The sequence below is a fragment of the Peromyscus eremicus genome, chromosome 8a (genome assembly GCF_949786415.1).
Source record: "Peromyscus eremicus chromosome 8a, PerEre_H2_v1, whole genome shotgun sequence".
Classification (NCBI taxonomy): domain Eukaryota; kingdom Metazoa; phylum Chordata; class Mammalia; order Rodentia; family Cricetidae; genus Peromyscus; species Peromyscus eremicus.
The window spans coordinates 5,491,663-5,509,613 of NC_081423.1; the positions used below are offsets into that span (position 1 = coordinate 5,491,663).

The 17,951-nt window shown below is 44.5% G+C and overlaps 1 protein-coding gene across 2 annotated transcripts in view; it reads left to right on the forward strand.

Moving 5' to 3' along the window:
* Nucleotides 1-17,951, forward strand: part of Grin2a (glutamate ionotropic receptor NMDA type subunit 2A) — a 422,636-nt gene that overhangs the window by 308,694 nt on the left and 95,991 nt on the right. For both annotated transcript variants that reach the window (XM_059270019.1, XM_059270020.1), the window contains exon 4: nucleotides 16,229-16,434. In XM_059270019.1, coding sequence (XP_059126002.1) covers nucleotides 16,229-16,434 — 206 coding nt within the window. The remainder of the gene's footprint in view (nucleotides 1-16,228; nucleotides 16,435-17,951) is intronic.

The window sequence follows — 17,951 nt, forward strand, 5'->3', positions numbered from 1 at the left end:
TGACTAGGATGTTTCCTCCAATGTGCCTGTTTTCTGAGGTTTCTTTTTGTCTGTTTCTATTCATCTTTTCCCAGTACAGCTTCTTAGCCAATCAAACAGTAACAAGCTAATGCATACGGATCCAAGAAAGTTTGAGTTACATTTATAGTTATGAAATTAATGATACACATTAATAGTGCAAAACTTCCAGCCAGAAAAAGGAGAATGAAATAATTTCCAGGCCTTTGGGTTTATTGGAGAACTAAGGTAATGGCAGGCTGCTTTTGGCAGGACCTTCTCTGTGCACAGAATTATATTAATAGACAATATGAGTTCTATTTAAAATCGTCAGCAGTTAAGTGCAAAGCAGATCTGTCTCCCATTACAGAGGAGAGAAGTGAATGCCTGTGTCCTTTTGGTAGACAGGCTGTGGGACTGGGTTTCTAGTCAGTGTCTTGCTTTATAAGCTCTGGAGTCATGTCATGTCTGTAGGAGGATATGCACATTGGAGGTGGAAAGGAACATTCACTGAAGGCTTTCTAAGTGCTGGGCGTCTTGTCCAATGGTTCATTTGTGTGAATTAATAGAATCACTCCAAGATCCCTTAATAATATGAACCAGGTCACACTGATTGGACAGTGACCAGGTACATGAAAGAGACTGGAATCAGTCTTGAATTGTTTTATTTCTTTGTTTTGTTTAATTCTCATAAGAATTATACAGTATGATGACTCATCTTATGCCCAATTCACAGATGAGGAAGTCAGTGTTCTAGAGGCGCCATTAAACAAGTTCACATAACAGAAAGCTCTGTAGCCGAGTGAAAGCCCATACTCAGCTGACTCCCAACTCTGCGTTGTTTTTCACACCTAAGAGAACAACTCAAGCTGATGGTTGACTGCAGGGGGAGCCGTTAGGATGGTCCAATTGGTTTGGGTTGTTAATTAACTTATTTAATGAGCACTTAGAGCCCTGAGCTGGACACAAGAGACACAAAGGAAGGCAGAACCCAGTCCCTGAACTGCAAGAGTCCGCTAGAGCAACGGATGAACATTTGGATACTATAACTGATGAATAAGTAGAGAAAAGAGCACCTCCCCGATCCTGTGGAGCTGGAGACTCTTTTCCTTGGCCTTGGGGTCTGAATGACAGATAAGGGGTGCCTAGCAAATGGGGAGGCAGGGGATTTTCTGGACAGGGTGGGTAGTGTTGAAAGTGGTGACAGAGAGAAATGCTGATGGGCCTAGCAGCTGGACTTAGTTCTGTGTGCTTTATGAATCCACATGGGCAGAATGGGGTCAAGAGTTGGCTGTCAAGAATGGCGTGGGCATGACTGCAAGGAGCTAGAAAGGCCAGTCCAGAGACTGAGCCATTTAGACCACAATGTTTACATCTCATTCCAGCTGGAACTGGAAATCATATCAGGGACAGCGGAATGCTCAGATGACAGACACATTTAGAGTCCATGACCTGGAGGATGGACTGATGGGAAAATTACCCCAAAGCAGGACAATCCAATGAGAAGCTTCTTCACAGGCAGGGCAGATTAAAAGTCCACACTGTGTTGGTAGTGTCAAGTCTGGGTGCTTGGTTTAATATATACAGGGGAGAAAGGAAGAGAGATGAGCTGAGGATCATTTGGAGCATTGGGATTTCAGTAATTCATACTTGCAGATGGGATAGGATTTGTATTTCTCTTATGACTTAAGAGAAGAGGGTGAGTTGACTCTAATCATGTCAGCGACTGAGACTCCTTGGGGGCAGCAGGAAGGAGCTGATGAGGAGGAGTCGGAACTACATGCTGTTGACCTATGGCTGATAACGGAAGACTGAGGAGCAGGAGAGATCTGAGCACGGAGAGTTGAGGTCAAGAGGCAGACTAGAGGCTTGTATCAGTCAAAGAGGCAGGAAACAGCCTAGTGCAGACACACTCGGGGAGGCTGGGGTGGCCCACAATGAACATTCTTGGGACTGATATATGATATGTCTGTTATTTAGTGAAGAGTGATGCACTAGGGACCTTAGTGAGCATGTTTTACAGGAGGGCTGACTACAGAACAGGGATATCTAAGCACAGGGGTGGAATCCCTATTAGTCTAGCCCAGTGCTTCTCAACCTTCCCAATGCTGCGACCTTTAATACAGTTCCTCATGTTGTGGTGACCCCCAACCATAAAATTATTTTCATTGCTACTTCATAATTGTAATTTTGCTACTGTTATGAATCATGATGTAAATATTTGTGTTTTCTAATGGTCTTAGGCGGCCCCCGTGAAAGGGTTGTTTGACCCCCCCCAAAGGGGTCTTGAACCACAGGTTGAGAACCAATGGTCTAGATGAAAGGTGCCTCTTTCAATCTCAGTGCAGAAGGAAGGCACATGCAGAGGCAAGGTAAGTTGATGGATTACGTGGGTTGTCCATCGAAGTTGAAAGAAAAGATAGATTCATCAACCGAGAGCGAAGATGTTGCTGGAAGCCTGAAGCTTTGTGGGCAGGTGTGAAGGTTTGAAATAGTTTCCAGGGGATGGTGGAGATGCAATTAGGAAAAGAGAGGAATATTTCTAGTCAGAGAGGGTGTCCTGAAACTTGAAACGACATTAAGCTAGTTGGTCATGTGATGTTCTCCACCTGTACAGCTGGTTTACAGGTGCAAAAGTGGTTGGATTGACTCAGATGGGGGTGGACATGCCAAGTGGGTGTGATAAGAGGACAGGTGGAGACAGACACTTGTGCAAATTGGAACAGATCTGTGGTTATGGAGAGTGAAAAGTATTGGCTGGACTAGTGAAGATGTGAAAGAAAGCATGGAGGGGTCATTTAGAAGAAAATAGAGATGTCCAGGGCCAACATGACACTGGAGAAGAGCCAGAAGCTTGCTTCCATGAATGAGGCTGTAGCTTTTCTTAGAATCACTGAAGTTTAGTTTTTTTAATGGAATTTATGTCACTGGGATCAATGGCTAAAGTGGATTGGAGGCGGTTCATGGAGAAAGGACCTCCAAGTTCAACCAAATCACCTGAGAAGTGTGGATACACTTGTGAAAGGAATGACATCAGCTATTTGCAAACAGGACAAGTTCAGTATGGTGCGTAGTGGCACACAGGAGTAAAGTCACCACCCACAGCATGCGTGGGTTCACAGCCAGTCCGGAAGGAACTGCAAAGCTAGTCACAGATGTGAACTCAAAAGCCCCCAGAATCCAGGGAGCATGCAGGGATGCAGCATGCAACATCCACCTGTTTCTGCACCCATCTCGAGCCTTTCCCTTTACTTCTCTCCTCTTCTTCCCTTTGTACTCAGTGTGCTTCATCCAGTTTGGATGAATTCCTGACTTATAACCACACCCCTTCAGTTCAACTCTTAAGCCTCTGTTCACACTGTGCCCTCAATCCACAACCCCCTTCTCTCTGTTCTGATTCCCTCCTTTACAGACTCCAGACACTCTGAGTCTGCCACCTTTCCTAATTCCTTATTTACCACTTCTGAGGGATGTCTGCATCAATTTCATCTTTGACCCTTTGCTCTTACCATTCCCTCCTTTACAGACTCCAGACACTCTGAGTCTGCCACCTTTCCTAATTCCTTATTTACCACTTCTGAGGGATGTCTGCATCAATTTCATCTTTGACCCTTTGCTCTTACCATTTTAAAAAAATGTTGTATAATTCATTATATCTTCCTTATTACCCAGTTAATAATCTTTCACCAGTAGGCATTTAAAATGGTGATTAGCAAATGTTGTTTACTGATATTTTAGGCTTTGAGGACCACACTGTCTTTCTGACAAGCCCTCAACCCTTGTTAGCATGTCAAGAAATGTAAAGGGCATATAGGGAAAACAAGCACAGCTGTGTTCCAATAAAGCTTTATTTATGGACACAAATTCAAATCTCATAGAATTTTCATGTGTCATAAGCATTATTCTTTCAACCATTTAAAAATAGAAAACCCAGTGTGTGTGGTGGTATATACCTGTGATCTCAGCACTCTGGAGACTCAAATAGGAGAATTGTGAATTCAGGACCTGCTTAGGCTACATTGGGAGACCCCAACTCAAACGACAACATCATCAACAACCAAAGTGAAACAGGAAACCCCATCTGTGACTCATGACTTACTCTAAAACATTTGACCCCTGTATGATACTTTGCTGACCTCAGGGTGAGAGGCCAATCACCTTGAAGAGCTGCTGTTGGGAAGGCTGATGTCATTGAACAGGCACTAACACTTATTGAGTGAATGGACCAAGACATCCTGTCATGTAACCCTAGAGAATGATTCTGCTAATTAGTTTTGACACTAACCAGGGATCTTGGGATTCTACATTTGACTATAATTTGTATGAATCTGAAAATTTAACAGGGATGATGTTCACTCAGCTTTACTTTTCTGGCCGCTGTGAGTTCTTTTCAGTGGCTGTGTTTGTGGTGTAGTTGAGCAAGAAGTGCAATGCTGAGGTGCTTCTGGGCCAGTTGGCTGATTCTGGTTTCCTCTCAGTAGCTCTACAGAGTACTGGAATTGTGCATTCATGTCTGGGATAAGGACACTCGTGTGCAAGACTGGACAGTCAAGGGTTACTTAGACTCTGTTTAATGAAATAATGACTCTTAGCTGTCACATCCCATAAGGACCATCTTCCCTTCCAACACATTCAATAATCATGATTGTATGTGTGTGTATGCATTTGTAGCTGTGTGAACATCCATGTGTTTGGAGGCCAGAGGCTGATGTTGGAATGTTTTCCTCATTTCCTCCCTCTCCCTCTCCCTCTCCCTCTCCCTCTCCCTCTCCCTCTCCCTCTCCCTCTCCCTCTCCCTCTCCCTCTCCCTCTCCCTCTCCCTCTCCCTCTCCCTCTCCCTCTCCCTCTCCCTCTCCCTCTCCCTCTCCCTCTCCCTCTCCCTCTCCCTCTCCCTCTCCCTCTCCCTCTCCCTCTCCCTCTCCCTCTCCCTCTCCCTCTCCCTCTCCCTCTCCCTCTCCCTCTCCCTCTCCCTCTCCCTCTCCCTCTCCCTCTCCCTCTCCCTCTCCCTCTCCCTCTCCCTCTCCCTCTCCCTCTCCCTCTCCCTCTCCCTCTCCCTCTCCCTCTCCCTCTCCCTCTCTAGGGCTCAGACAGCCTGGAGCAAAGTCATTTGAGGGCCAGAACTCAGGAAAGAAAAAGGCCTGTCAAAACACCATCTTATCTAAAGAGAACCGAGCTCTGAGCAGCAGGCATTTCGTCACGGCCTTGGAGTTAACCCCTGCACAAGGGCTTGGTTTGGTGCCTTAGGCATCAACCCTGATTCCCCTTCATCTTGGAAGGAGACAAATGTCCACCTCCAGGATTTAAATTTATTATTTTGCCCCAGATACAAAAGCACAGATGCCCATCAGAGACCCGACAGCATTCACAGCTCTCTAACTTCTCACGGGCAAGGAGATACAACGTCTTTCAACCAGTCGGTACCCTCAGGTCTTGCAGCCTTACTTTAAAACTTTGTAGACACTATATATGAGGTTAAATTTGAAGTTTCAGGCCTAACACCACATGGAACTGGTGTTGTTGTTATTATTTTTCTTTATAGTGCTGAGTGACGAAATCTCTTCGCTCTTTGCCTGTGACATCCCTCAAGTCAGGTTTGATGCACTGATGCCTGTTGCTTCCTTAGTCTGCCATTTGATTTCATGGAAGTTATCTGTTTTGTAAATAGTTATAGTCTCAGACCAAAGTTTTGCCACTTTAAAGGATTTCATTAAAAAAGAGGAGGAGTCTTATCCATATTTACATTTTAGCTTTATTGTCTTAGGCCATCCTCCCAGGATGGGAGCATGCCTGCCTCTCTGACCAATTTCTAACTCACTGGCAGCGTGGCCAAGGGGACAGAGCTACTAAATATTGTCCAGGTAAACGCTTCCTCGAAGAGCTGTTGACTCTGCCTGATTGCAAATGGTCTTTCATTTATTCTACAGTCGGAAGTGATGCTGATCTTTGAAATTTACCCAGAACAAAGCACATGAGAAGGTCAAGAGCAAACCTTTGCCACATTTCTAAACAGTCTTTGTGGAAGTTTTTTTTTTTTTTTTTTTTTAAAGTAAGAAGAACTGCCGATTCTAAGAGAGGCCAGATCTCAGGCTGAGTTTTCCTTTAACAGTGTGGGGTGCTTAGCTACGTACCCCAATCCCAATGTCTGTGCGCCAACCTCCTTTGATACCTCCTTGAACTGATTGACCTTGCTTTTGTCTTCAGTACAGTGGCACTGTGAAGAGCTCCACACAGTTTTGCATTTGGGTTTTAGTAAAAGCAGATGCAGCCATGTGAACAGACAGTGTCTTCTTCAGCCCTAGCACCGAAGCCCACCAACACAACAGGAGGCAGACCTTCCTTTAAGGGCCCTTATGTAATGGGATGGAGGCTACTGTGGAGTCCAAGAAGCCTAATCAGCTGCTAGAGCCTTAATTACATTCCTCTTGGTTGAAATCCCCAAATTACCCGATTGTCACGCAGCTCACATTTGAGCGGAGGATTCTTTCCCCTGATCTATTATTCTAATTGCCTTTTAGATGTCCATGCTCATAGTGCATAGCACTGGAATTCTACCCCAAGGCCACAAAGCAGGGCCCACTAATAGCACTGCTGTTGGAGGCATTGTCCATGTAGAGTTCAAGTCCTTAGAAGAATACGTTCATGGGAAAACTGGGGAAATAGAGCTGCCATGCATGAAAGCAAGCTGCAAGACCACCTCAGTCCTCTGTCTGTGTCTGTGTCTGTGTCTATGTCTGTCTGTCTGTCTGTCTGTCTGTCTCTGTCTGTCTCTGTCTCTGTCTGTCTCTGTCTCTCTCTCTCTCTCTCTCTCTCTCTCTCTCTCTCTCTCTCTCTCTCTCTCTCTCTCCCCTGTACTCTACAGGGAAAGCAAGCATAGTACCTTTCTGAAGGAAATAGGTTACACACTGGGGCCCCGAACCTGTGCATCCAAGCATTTATAATTTTCCTTGAAACATCCACAAGTAGATCCGATGCCAACTTTGGAAACCTTGGGGTCTCTGAAGTCTGGCATCCTGAGCTCAGAGTCTACAACCTGCTGTTTGATTTTGGACAAGTCACTTAAGTCGTCAAGTTTTTCAATTTGCAAAATGAGGATGACAGCTTTTATTCCTTGCAGAATCATGTCAATAAAATAAGAAAATGCCTACTGGGGGACTGTAGTACCTCAATAAATGCCACTGACTATACTTACTAGTTATTCAATAGTTGTTATTATAGCCCATGAAAAGCTGACTGATACAGAAACTATACAATAAGAAGGACTCCCAGGAGCATGTTCAAAAAATTAATTAGTGATTATGAGAGGTCCTTTTACTTTTCCATGAATTTTCAAGTCTCTGATGTTAGATCTTTGCAATGTGGAATCAAAGAGGAGGAAGAAAACACATTAGCTGCTTAGCTAATTAGCAAAGCACATCACTTTTAATAATTAAAGGGACACTGAAGAAATAGGACTTTTGTCCACCCCTGGGGACCTAGGAACAGAGGAGTTCCAAAGATTATACACAAGCTCCTGAAGAAAATGAAGTCAAAGACTTCCACTTTTAAATTTAAATTTCAAACGCGAACGAGCCTTGAGCTATTCTCCCACTGACTGAGCCTGAGGAGAAGAGCGCTACATATGATCCTTCTCTACTGCTCCTGGGCATGTATCTGAAGGACTCTAAGTCAACATACCTCACAGATATCTGCACATCGTGTCTGTCACTGCAGAGGTCGTGATAGCCAAGTTACAGAATAGTCTAGGTGAATGAATAAAGAAAACTTGCTATTTACACACAATGGCATTTTATTCAGCCATAAAGAATGAAATTGCGTCTTTTTCTGGAAAATGGATGCAACTAGAGACCGTTATATCAAGTCAAATAAGCCAGGCACAGAAAGACAAATGCTGTATATTTTTCTTATTTGTGAGTTTTAGGCTTGTTTATAGATATATAAAACCACACACTCACATGCACACACACAGTGTGAATGCAGAAGAGGGGGTACAGGTAAGGAAGAACAGTAGTGGGGGGTATGAGGAAAGGGGATATACTCAAAGAACATTACAGACTTGAAAAAAAAGTCTTTCTGAAACCTAACACCATATAATAAATATGCATCAAAAAAAAGAATAGATGTAGATATCTGAGTTGTTTGTGGAAATGTCAAAGACCAAAACGCATCTCCACAGATGACCAAATCAGTGTCCGGTTCTACAATGGTTGGTGCTCTTATCTGTAGAGATATTAGATTAACCCAAGAGTGGTTACAGAAGGAAAAAAAGTCAACAGCTTCAATGTGAGCTGTGTAACAATTAGGCAATTCTGAAATTTCAACTGAGAGGAATTTAATTAAGGCTCTAATAGCTGATTAAACTCATTTAGATCTGCTGGCAATTGCCACTGGTTATGTAAGTCACCCAGGAAGAAAGATTTCCATCCATTTCTCCAGCTTCATTTAATTCTGCCTGTAGCCAAAGGTATAATCTTCTTGGTGCTCCTCAAAATAGGGCCCTTGGATGACCAGAGCAGAAAGCTCCAAGACTCCAACAGAAATGTCTGGATCCCAGGCCTCGAGCCAGACCCAGCACTGTGGAAATCCCGGACTCCCTCCCTTCCTCCTTTCTTGCCCCCACTCCCTGTGGTGTATAAGAACATGTTTGTGTGTGTCCATGTGTGTTTGTACATGCAGAGAACAGAGATTGCTATCTGAGGTCTTCTTCCATGTCTTCACTTTATCTTTGAGAAGGGGCTTCTCCGTGAGTCAGAGCTCCCTGACTCTTCTTCACAGGGTAACTAGTGAGGTGAGGAGATGCTCCTGTCTCTGCCTCCCCAGTGCTAGGATTTCAAAGGCACCATGACATTTCCTGTTTTGTTTTTATTTTTGGTCCTGAAGAGCTAAACTCAGGTCCTCATGCCTGTGTGGCAAGTACTTTGCCCATAAATTCAGTATCCCCAGCCATATGAGTTCATTCTTTTAAAATTTTATGTTATATTTATCTATTCACTAGTGCTGCTTGTGTGCACATGCATACACGCATGTGTGCATGTGAACCTCAGTGTGAATGATGAGCTCATGGGACAACTAAAAGGGGTTAGTTCTCTATCACACCACGTGGTGCCCAGGGGTCTAAGTCAAGTCATCAGACTTAGCAGCAAGTGTGTCTTTACCCGTCAAGCCATCTCACTGGCCCAAGTTCATTCTTTTTGTTTATTTGTGTTTTTGTTTGTTTGTTTGTTTGCTTGTTTTGAGATAGGTTCTCACTGTATATCCCTGACTGGTCTTAAGCTCACTATGTAGACTAGACTGGCCTTGAACACACAGAGCCTCCTGCTTCTGTCTCCCAATTCTGGGATTAAAGGAGCATGTCTCCATTCATGCCCTCCCTGGCTTCCTTTCTAATCATCTCCAAAGAGTGAAGTTCACAACTCCACCTCCTTCAATTGCTGCATTGAAAATGTCTCATCCTCAAGTGGCCCCCGAGTCTCTACTGCCTTGAAACAAGGCTGGCTAAATTACAACTGCTTCTCAGCAACTTCTTTGTAGGGCTTGTTTGCATGTAACTGGTCTGGAAAACTGAGTTCCACAGTGATACCTGGCTTCCACGTACTAGCCGCCATCGGTGAACTTAAGTACCAGATTTGTTTTAAAAATACGACAAACTACTGAACCCCATCGTGAAACACCCTGGCCATAGCATATTGTGAAACACCCTGGCCACGGCACATTGTGAAACACCCTGGCCACGGCACACTGTAGCTTACCATGAAGCTAGAGCGGTGGAGCAGAAGCTTGTGCTGTCATTCCTAGACCCATCAAATTCAGACCTTTCTAGGACTTCCAGCTGCCACCTCTGACACACCAGTGTAGTCCTGCTATTGGCTTGCATGCGCACAGATAAGCTTGCAGAGGCCCGAGACACTAATGGATGAGCCTCCTTAGGCAAAACATGGACATGAGATCATCCACAGTTGCTTCTCTTCCGCCTTTCGGGAGATTTTTACGTTTCAGGTGGAGAGACGTTGGCCTCCTATTTGTTTTGCTTTCCTCTGTAGCTGCTTCGGCCTGAAGAGCTTGTTACTCATCGTCCCTCCAACTTGAAAGTAAATCTCCACTTGTTAACTGGAGTGAAATGTTCTCTGATATTTTGCACAAGTGAAGCGTTTGTTTTTAAAGCCGACTTTCTTCTGTTTATGAACTCACCCTCTGAGCTCTGCCCAGGCAGACTGGGGCATAGCTGGTGTGAACTCAGCTTCCATTGCCACTTTTAATAAATGTCTCTGATTTTTAATTTCATAATCTCTGTTGCCCTGTATCCAAGGAGAGGAGTTGGGTAAATGGACAATTTCCCTCTTTTAACTCTGAATTCTATTAAAAAGAATTGATGATATTGCTGTGGTTCCATCCAGCAAATATTCCATGAAGTAGTTGGTCACTGACCACTCTACTACAGCAACTGAGGGCTTCATATTGCAGACTGACCAACTTGGAGCATCTACAGAGTGTTCTTTCAAGGCATTTCCAGCCCCACTCCACCCGTAAGGACTCGATACATCTTTGAATTCTATCAGTTCTCCTAATTTGAGATGCTATGAGTTTATGCCAGTCTTACCACTGAGTTCTACGAGAGTTAATCAGCTGCTTCCTGATGCATCTCTTTGCAGTCAGAATCTTTATGCCAAAACCTCTTTCTTTGCACTGCTTTAGGAGGAGGGTGTGCAATAAAATACTCCCCTCATTGAAAATCTCCCCTAAGTTCCACCCATACATTCCAATCATCCACAAGCTAAAGATAAAACTAAAAGATGCGTACCAGCTCTCGAACTGGTTCCCATTTGTATGCCCACAGAGGAAACTTGTCCTTCCTTAGCGCCCCGTGCTAACCCAGCACAGCATTCATCTCACCTGTTGCTGTTGGTTACATTATGCCTTCTGTTGTGCTACAGATGGACTTTGCACATGCCACACCATCACTCTACCACTAAGTTATCTGCATTCCCAGCCAAGTAATGGGACTGAAGCTCCTTCACTTTTCTCCAGCCAGACAGGAAGTGATGCAAAGAGAGAGGGGCGGACTCTCTGAGGACTGTCACTGGTACAGCCCCAGGAGCTCCTGCCACAAGTGAAATGAATCATTCAATGCAGGTGTGTGGAGTTCATGAAAGAACAATCGAGAGAAATAAAAAGGTGTATACACACACACACACACACACACACACACACACACACACACACACATGCACTTCATGTGGAGAATTACCATCCACTGGAGAATTGGCATTTGAAGTAGCTGGACCTGAAAAGAGCTGGTAGGATTTCAGTAGGTGAGGTTACAGGTGAAGGAGTCCAGCTAGATGAAATAGAGGAGCTATAGGTACGCGAGTGGGTGCTGTTCAGGGGAAGTTTGGTGAAAAATGTGTATGTCATGTATTATAGCTTAGCATCTTGTCTCTCTGTGTGCTTACATGAACATGTGTCTGGATGTGTGAGAGCACATTTGTAGGTATGGTTGTATGTGGAGGTTATGAGCATGCATGTAGTCTGAGTATGTACAGGTATGTGCCTGTGTATAAGTTCATGTATAGATGCGCTGGCTCATGTTGGTGTGTGCTTGTTTATTGGTAAGAGCATGAAGGTTGAGTGTACATGTTATACTGTGAGAGAATGCAGAGCGTGTTTGATGGGACTTTTGAGAGGCAGACAGAGACAAAACCAGAGGAGATGGAGAAAGATTGGTTGGAGCTGTGTGTGGTGGGGCTTTGGTTTCACAGGCAGCCCCAGGGTTTGATCAGGGCTAGACTCGGAACGTTGGCATCCTTGTTGTTGCTTATTTTTGAGACAGGGTCTCATATAGCCCTGGCTAGCCTCAAACTGGCTTTGTAGCCAAGGATAATCTCGAGTTTCTGCTACTCAATTTTATGCAGTGTTGATGATCAAACACTGGCCTTTGTGCATGCTAGCTTATCACTCTACCAACTGAGCTACATCCTCCCCCGCCCCCAGTTCTGGTGTCATGCATGTGTTTCTATGGTTTGGAGATCTGAAAGCCAACGATGCAGTTATTTTAATTGTATCTTGTAAGAATTTCATAAATAGATTAAATAGGATCAAACACTCACAGCACTTTGGAAAAAGAGATGCACACATCTATTAACCTAAATTCTTCAGCTGCTTGCTGTTCCTGTGACATCCCTCTGAGCTTATCCAGACATGAAGAAGCAGAGACATTAACTTGAGACACGCAGTTTCTGGAGCTGAAATTATCTCTGCTCTGAGAACATATTGGCTGAACATTTGCAGAGTAATCATTGCCCATTCACAGGGCACTTTCTAGAAGCTGAAGGCAGTTAGCGTCCTCAAAGCACTGTATTTAAATTACATTAATAAGAATGGATAAAAAATCCTTACAAAGTTAATTTCTCCTTTTTATTTTTCTTTCAGTGAAATCACTTCTCTCCATCAGAGGTCAATTATTTTTCTTTGTCCTCCAAACTTCAGTATATTTGCTGAAAATGCCCCAAAGCTCTATCATCAAAATTCAGTTTATTTTGAAGGCGAAAGATTTTTTTCCTCCTCCCACACAGCCTATTTGGGTGAGTGGAGGGCTGTGTTTAAGGACAAAAATATTCATGATAGAGATTTTTTAAAAAAATCTGCCCATAACTCTATTTTTTTTTTTTTTTGTACAGGAGGTATGTAGAAATTAAAATGGTACTGAGAGCAGTGCCCAGACTTGGTAAGAGCTCAGGAAAAGTCGACATTCAGTCCTGTAAGCCCCAAAGGGAGCCCAGAAGATGGTTCAGTCAGTAAAAGGCCCTGAAAGCATGAGGACCTGGGTCCCATCCCCCACCCCCAGGTGGTGTGCACCTGTAATCCCAGTGCCAGGGTGGCAGAGTCACGTCTATCCCTGGGCTCACTGCCCAACTAGGCTGGCTTGATCAGTGAGCTTCAGGCTAGTGAGGAACTTCATCTAAAAAACCAACCTCAACTCTACAGAACTACGAGCAACTGGGGAGCGCCCGAAGGAGGAGAGGTGGCCAGTTGGAAGAGCACACCAATGGGTTGTCTGCTGCCACAGTCAGCCCTGAAAACAAGCATATAAGTAACATTATATGGACTGAACAGGTTCTGTTTAGAGATGTATATGTATGCATGCAATAGCAATTAGTGAACAAAGAGTACATGAATTTGAAGGAGAGAGGGAAGGGAATATGAGAGGGTTTTGAGGGACGAAAGGGAAGGGAGGAATGTAATTAAATTATAATCTCAAAAAGAAAACAAATGGTTTCATAAACAAAAACAAAATTAAACAAGGTAAACAGTGCCTGGTGAACAACAGCCAAGACTGATCTCTGACCTCTACTCACATGCACTTGTATGCACGCCCTCCCTAGTGTGTTCTTGCACGCACACACACACATACAAACACACACACACACACACACACACACACACACACACACACACACACACACGGCGCGCGATGCTATCACTGTATTGTTCTGGTCTTTCTATTACCTAGCTCAATATTCACTCTCTAACCGCTTGTTCCCATTATGATAACTGTATCCTAATAGGCTGAGCAACATTTCCAAGGAAAGCTCTCATTGGCTCATCCATCCACATGCATATTATTTATATTGGGAATTGGGAAGCTATGTCTGGAAGGCAGGAAGAGCCTTGACACTACAGTGTGATTGTTAAGAATAAATGAGTAGAAACATCAAGAGCAGGTAGGACAATGTGTCTGAGTCTCAGAGAGCCAAAAGGAGCAGTAGCTTTGCTGTGTGAGTTAGGGAAAGTTACACACCCCTCTGTGTTGAACTATTAAGTTGGAACTATGTGTACCATATGGGATCTGGGTGTGGGGAGGGCACACAGACTAAGTGACCTTGTTTCCACTACACAGAAGTGACCTTGTATAACTGTAGTATGGAATGCTGTAGTAGAGATAGGCACAGAGTTCTCCATCTCTGGGGACAGCAAAGATGGCTTTTCAGAGGATGTGATGTTGGAGTTCTGTCATAAATGCTGACCATGAAGGAGAGCATCCGCTGTGCATGTCCTATGCCTTGCTAGGTCCTAGGCTTTGTGCACTGTGCACATCTTTGCCTCATTTGGACCCACTAGAGTCCTCAGTTGTTTTCTGCATTTTACAAATGGAGAAAGTGAAGCTCAGAGAGGTTAGGTGACTTTCCCAAAGTCATTCAGCTAAAGTGTAAAGCTGGTAGGAACACTCAGAACTTCTTCACCCCTAGAGGGTGAGCCCACTCCACTACCCAGCCTTTCCTGGGGGTCAGATTTGAGTTTTTCAAGACAAATGGAAAGGAATGGAAATTATTGTTAAAAATGTTTGTGTTTATGCTTGTGTATGTATGCATGCATGTGTGTATGTGGGGGGGGAGTGTACACATACGTGTGCATGTGTGTGGAAGCCAGAGGTCAACCTCAGACCTTAGATGCTGTTTCTCAGATGCTGTCTACCTGGCTTGGGGGTGAAGTTTTTTTTTTTTTTCTTTTTTGAGTGTCCCTCAGTGTCCTGGAATTCACTGACTTACGAGACCCAGGGATCCACCTGCCTTTCCCTCCCCAGTAGTGGAATTCCATTAGATCCGCCATGCCCTACTTTGTCATGTGAGTTCTGGGGACTGAACTCAGGTCCCCAGGCTGTGGTACAAGCTCTGCCTGTGCCCTCTCTCTAACAGCAAGGTTTAATGTATGTATAGATTTGGTATTATTAGTTGATCACTGTCCCTCAGCTGACTGATAGGACTGGGAGGGCAGGAACCACTCTAGGCTGGTACCAGCACACAGTAGGTGTGCAATAAATCAATGCTGAACCAAGAAAGAATTCCACAGACTCCACCTTCTCCCTAGCTTCTACCTCACAACATGGATAGATGAGCATGTTTGCCTCACCAAATGAGCCTGCCAACCTCTGTGTCTAAAAAAGGACGCTCTCACCAAAGCTAGACAATTTTGTAATTAGCCACATGGGATGTTTCTTTACAGCCAGCAAAAATTTTCCAGTGCAAATGATGAGGTAATCTCAGAGAGCAGAAATTCTTTTTCTCTTCTTCACCCTCTTCACCTTCTGGTACTCAATGTGTCTGGATTCTCTTTAAGGGCCTGAGATTCATTTCTGGTGACACTCACGTCACCGGAGGAGAGGTGAGTGGGTCACATGAGCACAGACAAGCCTGCACTTGGCACCCAGCTTCTCTGGTGAGGGGTTTTCCTTGAGATCGGTGTTACAAATGAAGCGCTGACCTGTGGTGTCCGCAGCTGCTCTGGAGGAGGAAGGAGAGAGCAAGGCGTGGAGGCAGCCTTCTCTTGGCAAGGATGTGAACAGCGCCAATAAACTGTCAAATAAAATTAAGGTTCAAAACATACAGCCTTCAATTTGATTTCACTAAGATGCCGGCTGCTGCTCAGAGGGAATACAATCGATTCTGTTTTGACAGGTCTTGATGCGCACTAGGCAGTAACAGTCTCCGTTCTGTGGATTAGTAAAAGTTCACCTTCATTTGCAACTTAAATGGGACCATATGAGGGTGAAATGATACTTCTAATCCCATCACTGCCTCAGCCCCTGAGGTCGTCTCTTTGTTCAATCCTCCTCTCCTTCTTTGCTCGCTCACTTCACATTACTCTTTCCTTTCCTTGCTGTTTCTCACATATTTTCCTGCTTCCCGCTTGCATTTTCCTTCCTCTCTAATTGCAGTAGAAGCCTGAGGTTCCCCCTTATGTGCCAGGCACTTGGATTTTCTGTATATGCACTACTTGATTCTCCTAACAACTTAGGAAGCAGGTGGAGTTGCATCATGGGACAGATGAGGAAACAGATGCTCCTGTAATGAAGAGCTTGCACAGTTGAGAAGTGGGGAGATCCACATCCAAGTCTATATGTCTGTGACTATCACAGTCCATGCAGTTTCCGTGACACCCATGGCCCTAAACTCTGGCAGAACATTGGATCTTTCTGGGAAGCCCCCGAAGTACAGGTGTTGGTCATCACTGCCAGATACGCACATTTCATTAGCCTCTAGAGGGATCTGGGAGGTGGAGGAGCTGCCCAATATTCAGGTCTTCACCACGTTTTTTTAGTGTACAAGCAAAGCATACATCAAGGCATGTGGCAGTTAAGCCCCTCAGGCTTTTAGATGTCCTGTCTCTTGCGAGAAGGACCTACCTTTCTGGAAGTCGGTGATGTGTGAAAGCACAGTGTGTCTTTGTGTTTGTGATGCAGGTGGGCAAATGGGAGAACCAGACCCTGAGCCTGAGGCATGCTGTGTGGCCAAGGTACAAGTCCTTTTCTGACTGTGAGCCGGACGACAACCACCTGAGCATTGTCACCCTGGAGGAAGCCCCCTTCGTCATCGTAGAAGACATAGACCCGCTGACGGAGACCTGTGTGAGGAACACGGTGCCCTGTCGGAAGTTTGTCAAGATCAAGTGAGTTCCGGGGATGCTCTTGGCTAGATGTGTTCATTCCTACCTAAGAGCTTATGTAACAGTATCCAGAATCCAGTCATAATATCAGATATATTCCATGGTCATGATCATGGAGATTAGAAGACTTACATGCCTGGAGATGTACCAAATATGCATTTGTTTAATTACAATGTTGATATGAAGTGGGTGTTTGTTGTTCATGGGAAAGTGATACTAGCAGATTATAGGAATATTAAGAAACTCTTCAGGGCTAGAGAGATGAATTGGTTGGTCAAGGGCTTGTCTTGCAAGCACCAAGACCTGAGTTTGAGCCCCCAAACCAATAGTAATAATAATAGTAATAATAATAATAATAATAATAATAATAATAATAATAATGATAAGCCAGTCAGGCATGGTGGCACACTAGAAAGGTAGGGACAAATGGATCCCTAGTATTCACTGGGCAGCCAGTCCAACCTACTTATTGAGCTCCAGGTTAGTGAGAGACCCTGTCTTAAAGTGAGGTGTACAGCTTTGCTGAGAAACCATCCAGGCCAGGTTTGTTCTCTGGCCTTCACATGTGTACACACAGACACACACACAGACTACACACACACACACACACACACACACACACACACACAGACTACAAACACAGACATACACACATACATACGTAGACTGCACACACATAGACACATATACACACACACATACACACACAGAGACTACACACACATGCAGACACAGACTACACACATACAAAGACTACGCACACAGACACACATACACAGACTACACACACACATACACACATACATATACAAAAACTACACACACAGACACACACATATACACATATATACACACATACACAGACTGCAAACACAGACACATACATACATATACACACAGACTGCACACACACACACACACACACACACACATACACACACAGACACACAGACACTTTCACACACACAGACACACAGACACAGACTACACACACACACAAACTACACATACACAGACACACACACACACACACACACACATACACACACAAATAAAAACACAAAGCACAAGGAAGAAACCTGTTTAAGGCCCTGCAGTGAATAGGCGGGAAAGGTGGGATTCGAACATAGGGCCAACAAACAGCATCACCCCACACCTTCCCTTCCGTTTTTTCTTCGTAACACTCCCTATTTTCCGCCCTTCTGGGCCCCTCCCTTCAGCACATTCTTCTCCCTTCTGCCTCTTACATTTCCCAGATGGGCACTTTCCAAGTTTAAATAAAAACCTGCCTGAGCTCGGGGTGACCTCGGGGTAAAACTATCCTTGCACACAACTTTTATGGGGGATCCAGGAGGGAGTGGCTGCACTTGTGCCATTTTCTCTCGTCACACTGAAGAGAAAGCTGACAGTAAGTTTAGAGTTCTCCTTCATGAATGAACCCTTTGGGGACACAGACGCATTTACAGCCAAGACAAAGATCTTGCAGTCATGTGTTGAAAATGGCCGAAAGCAGCTCAGCC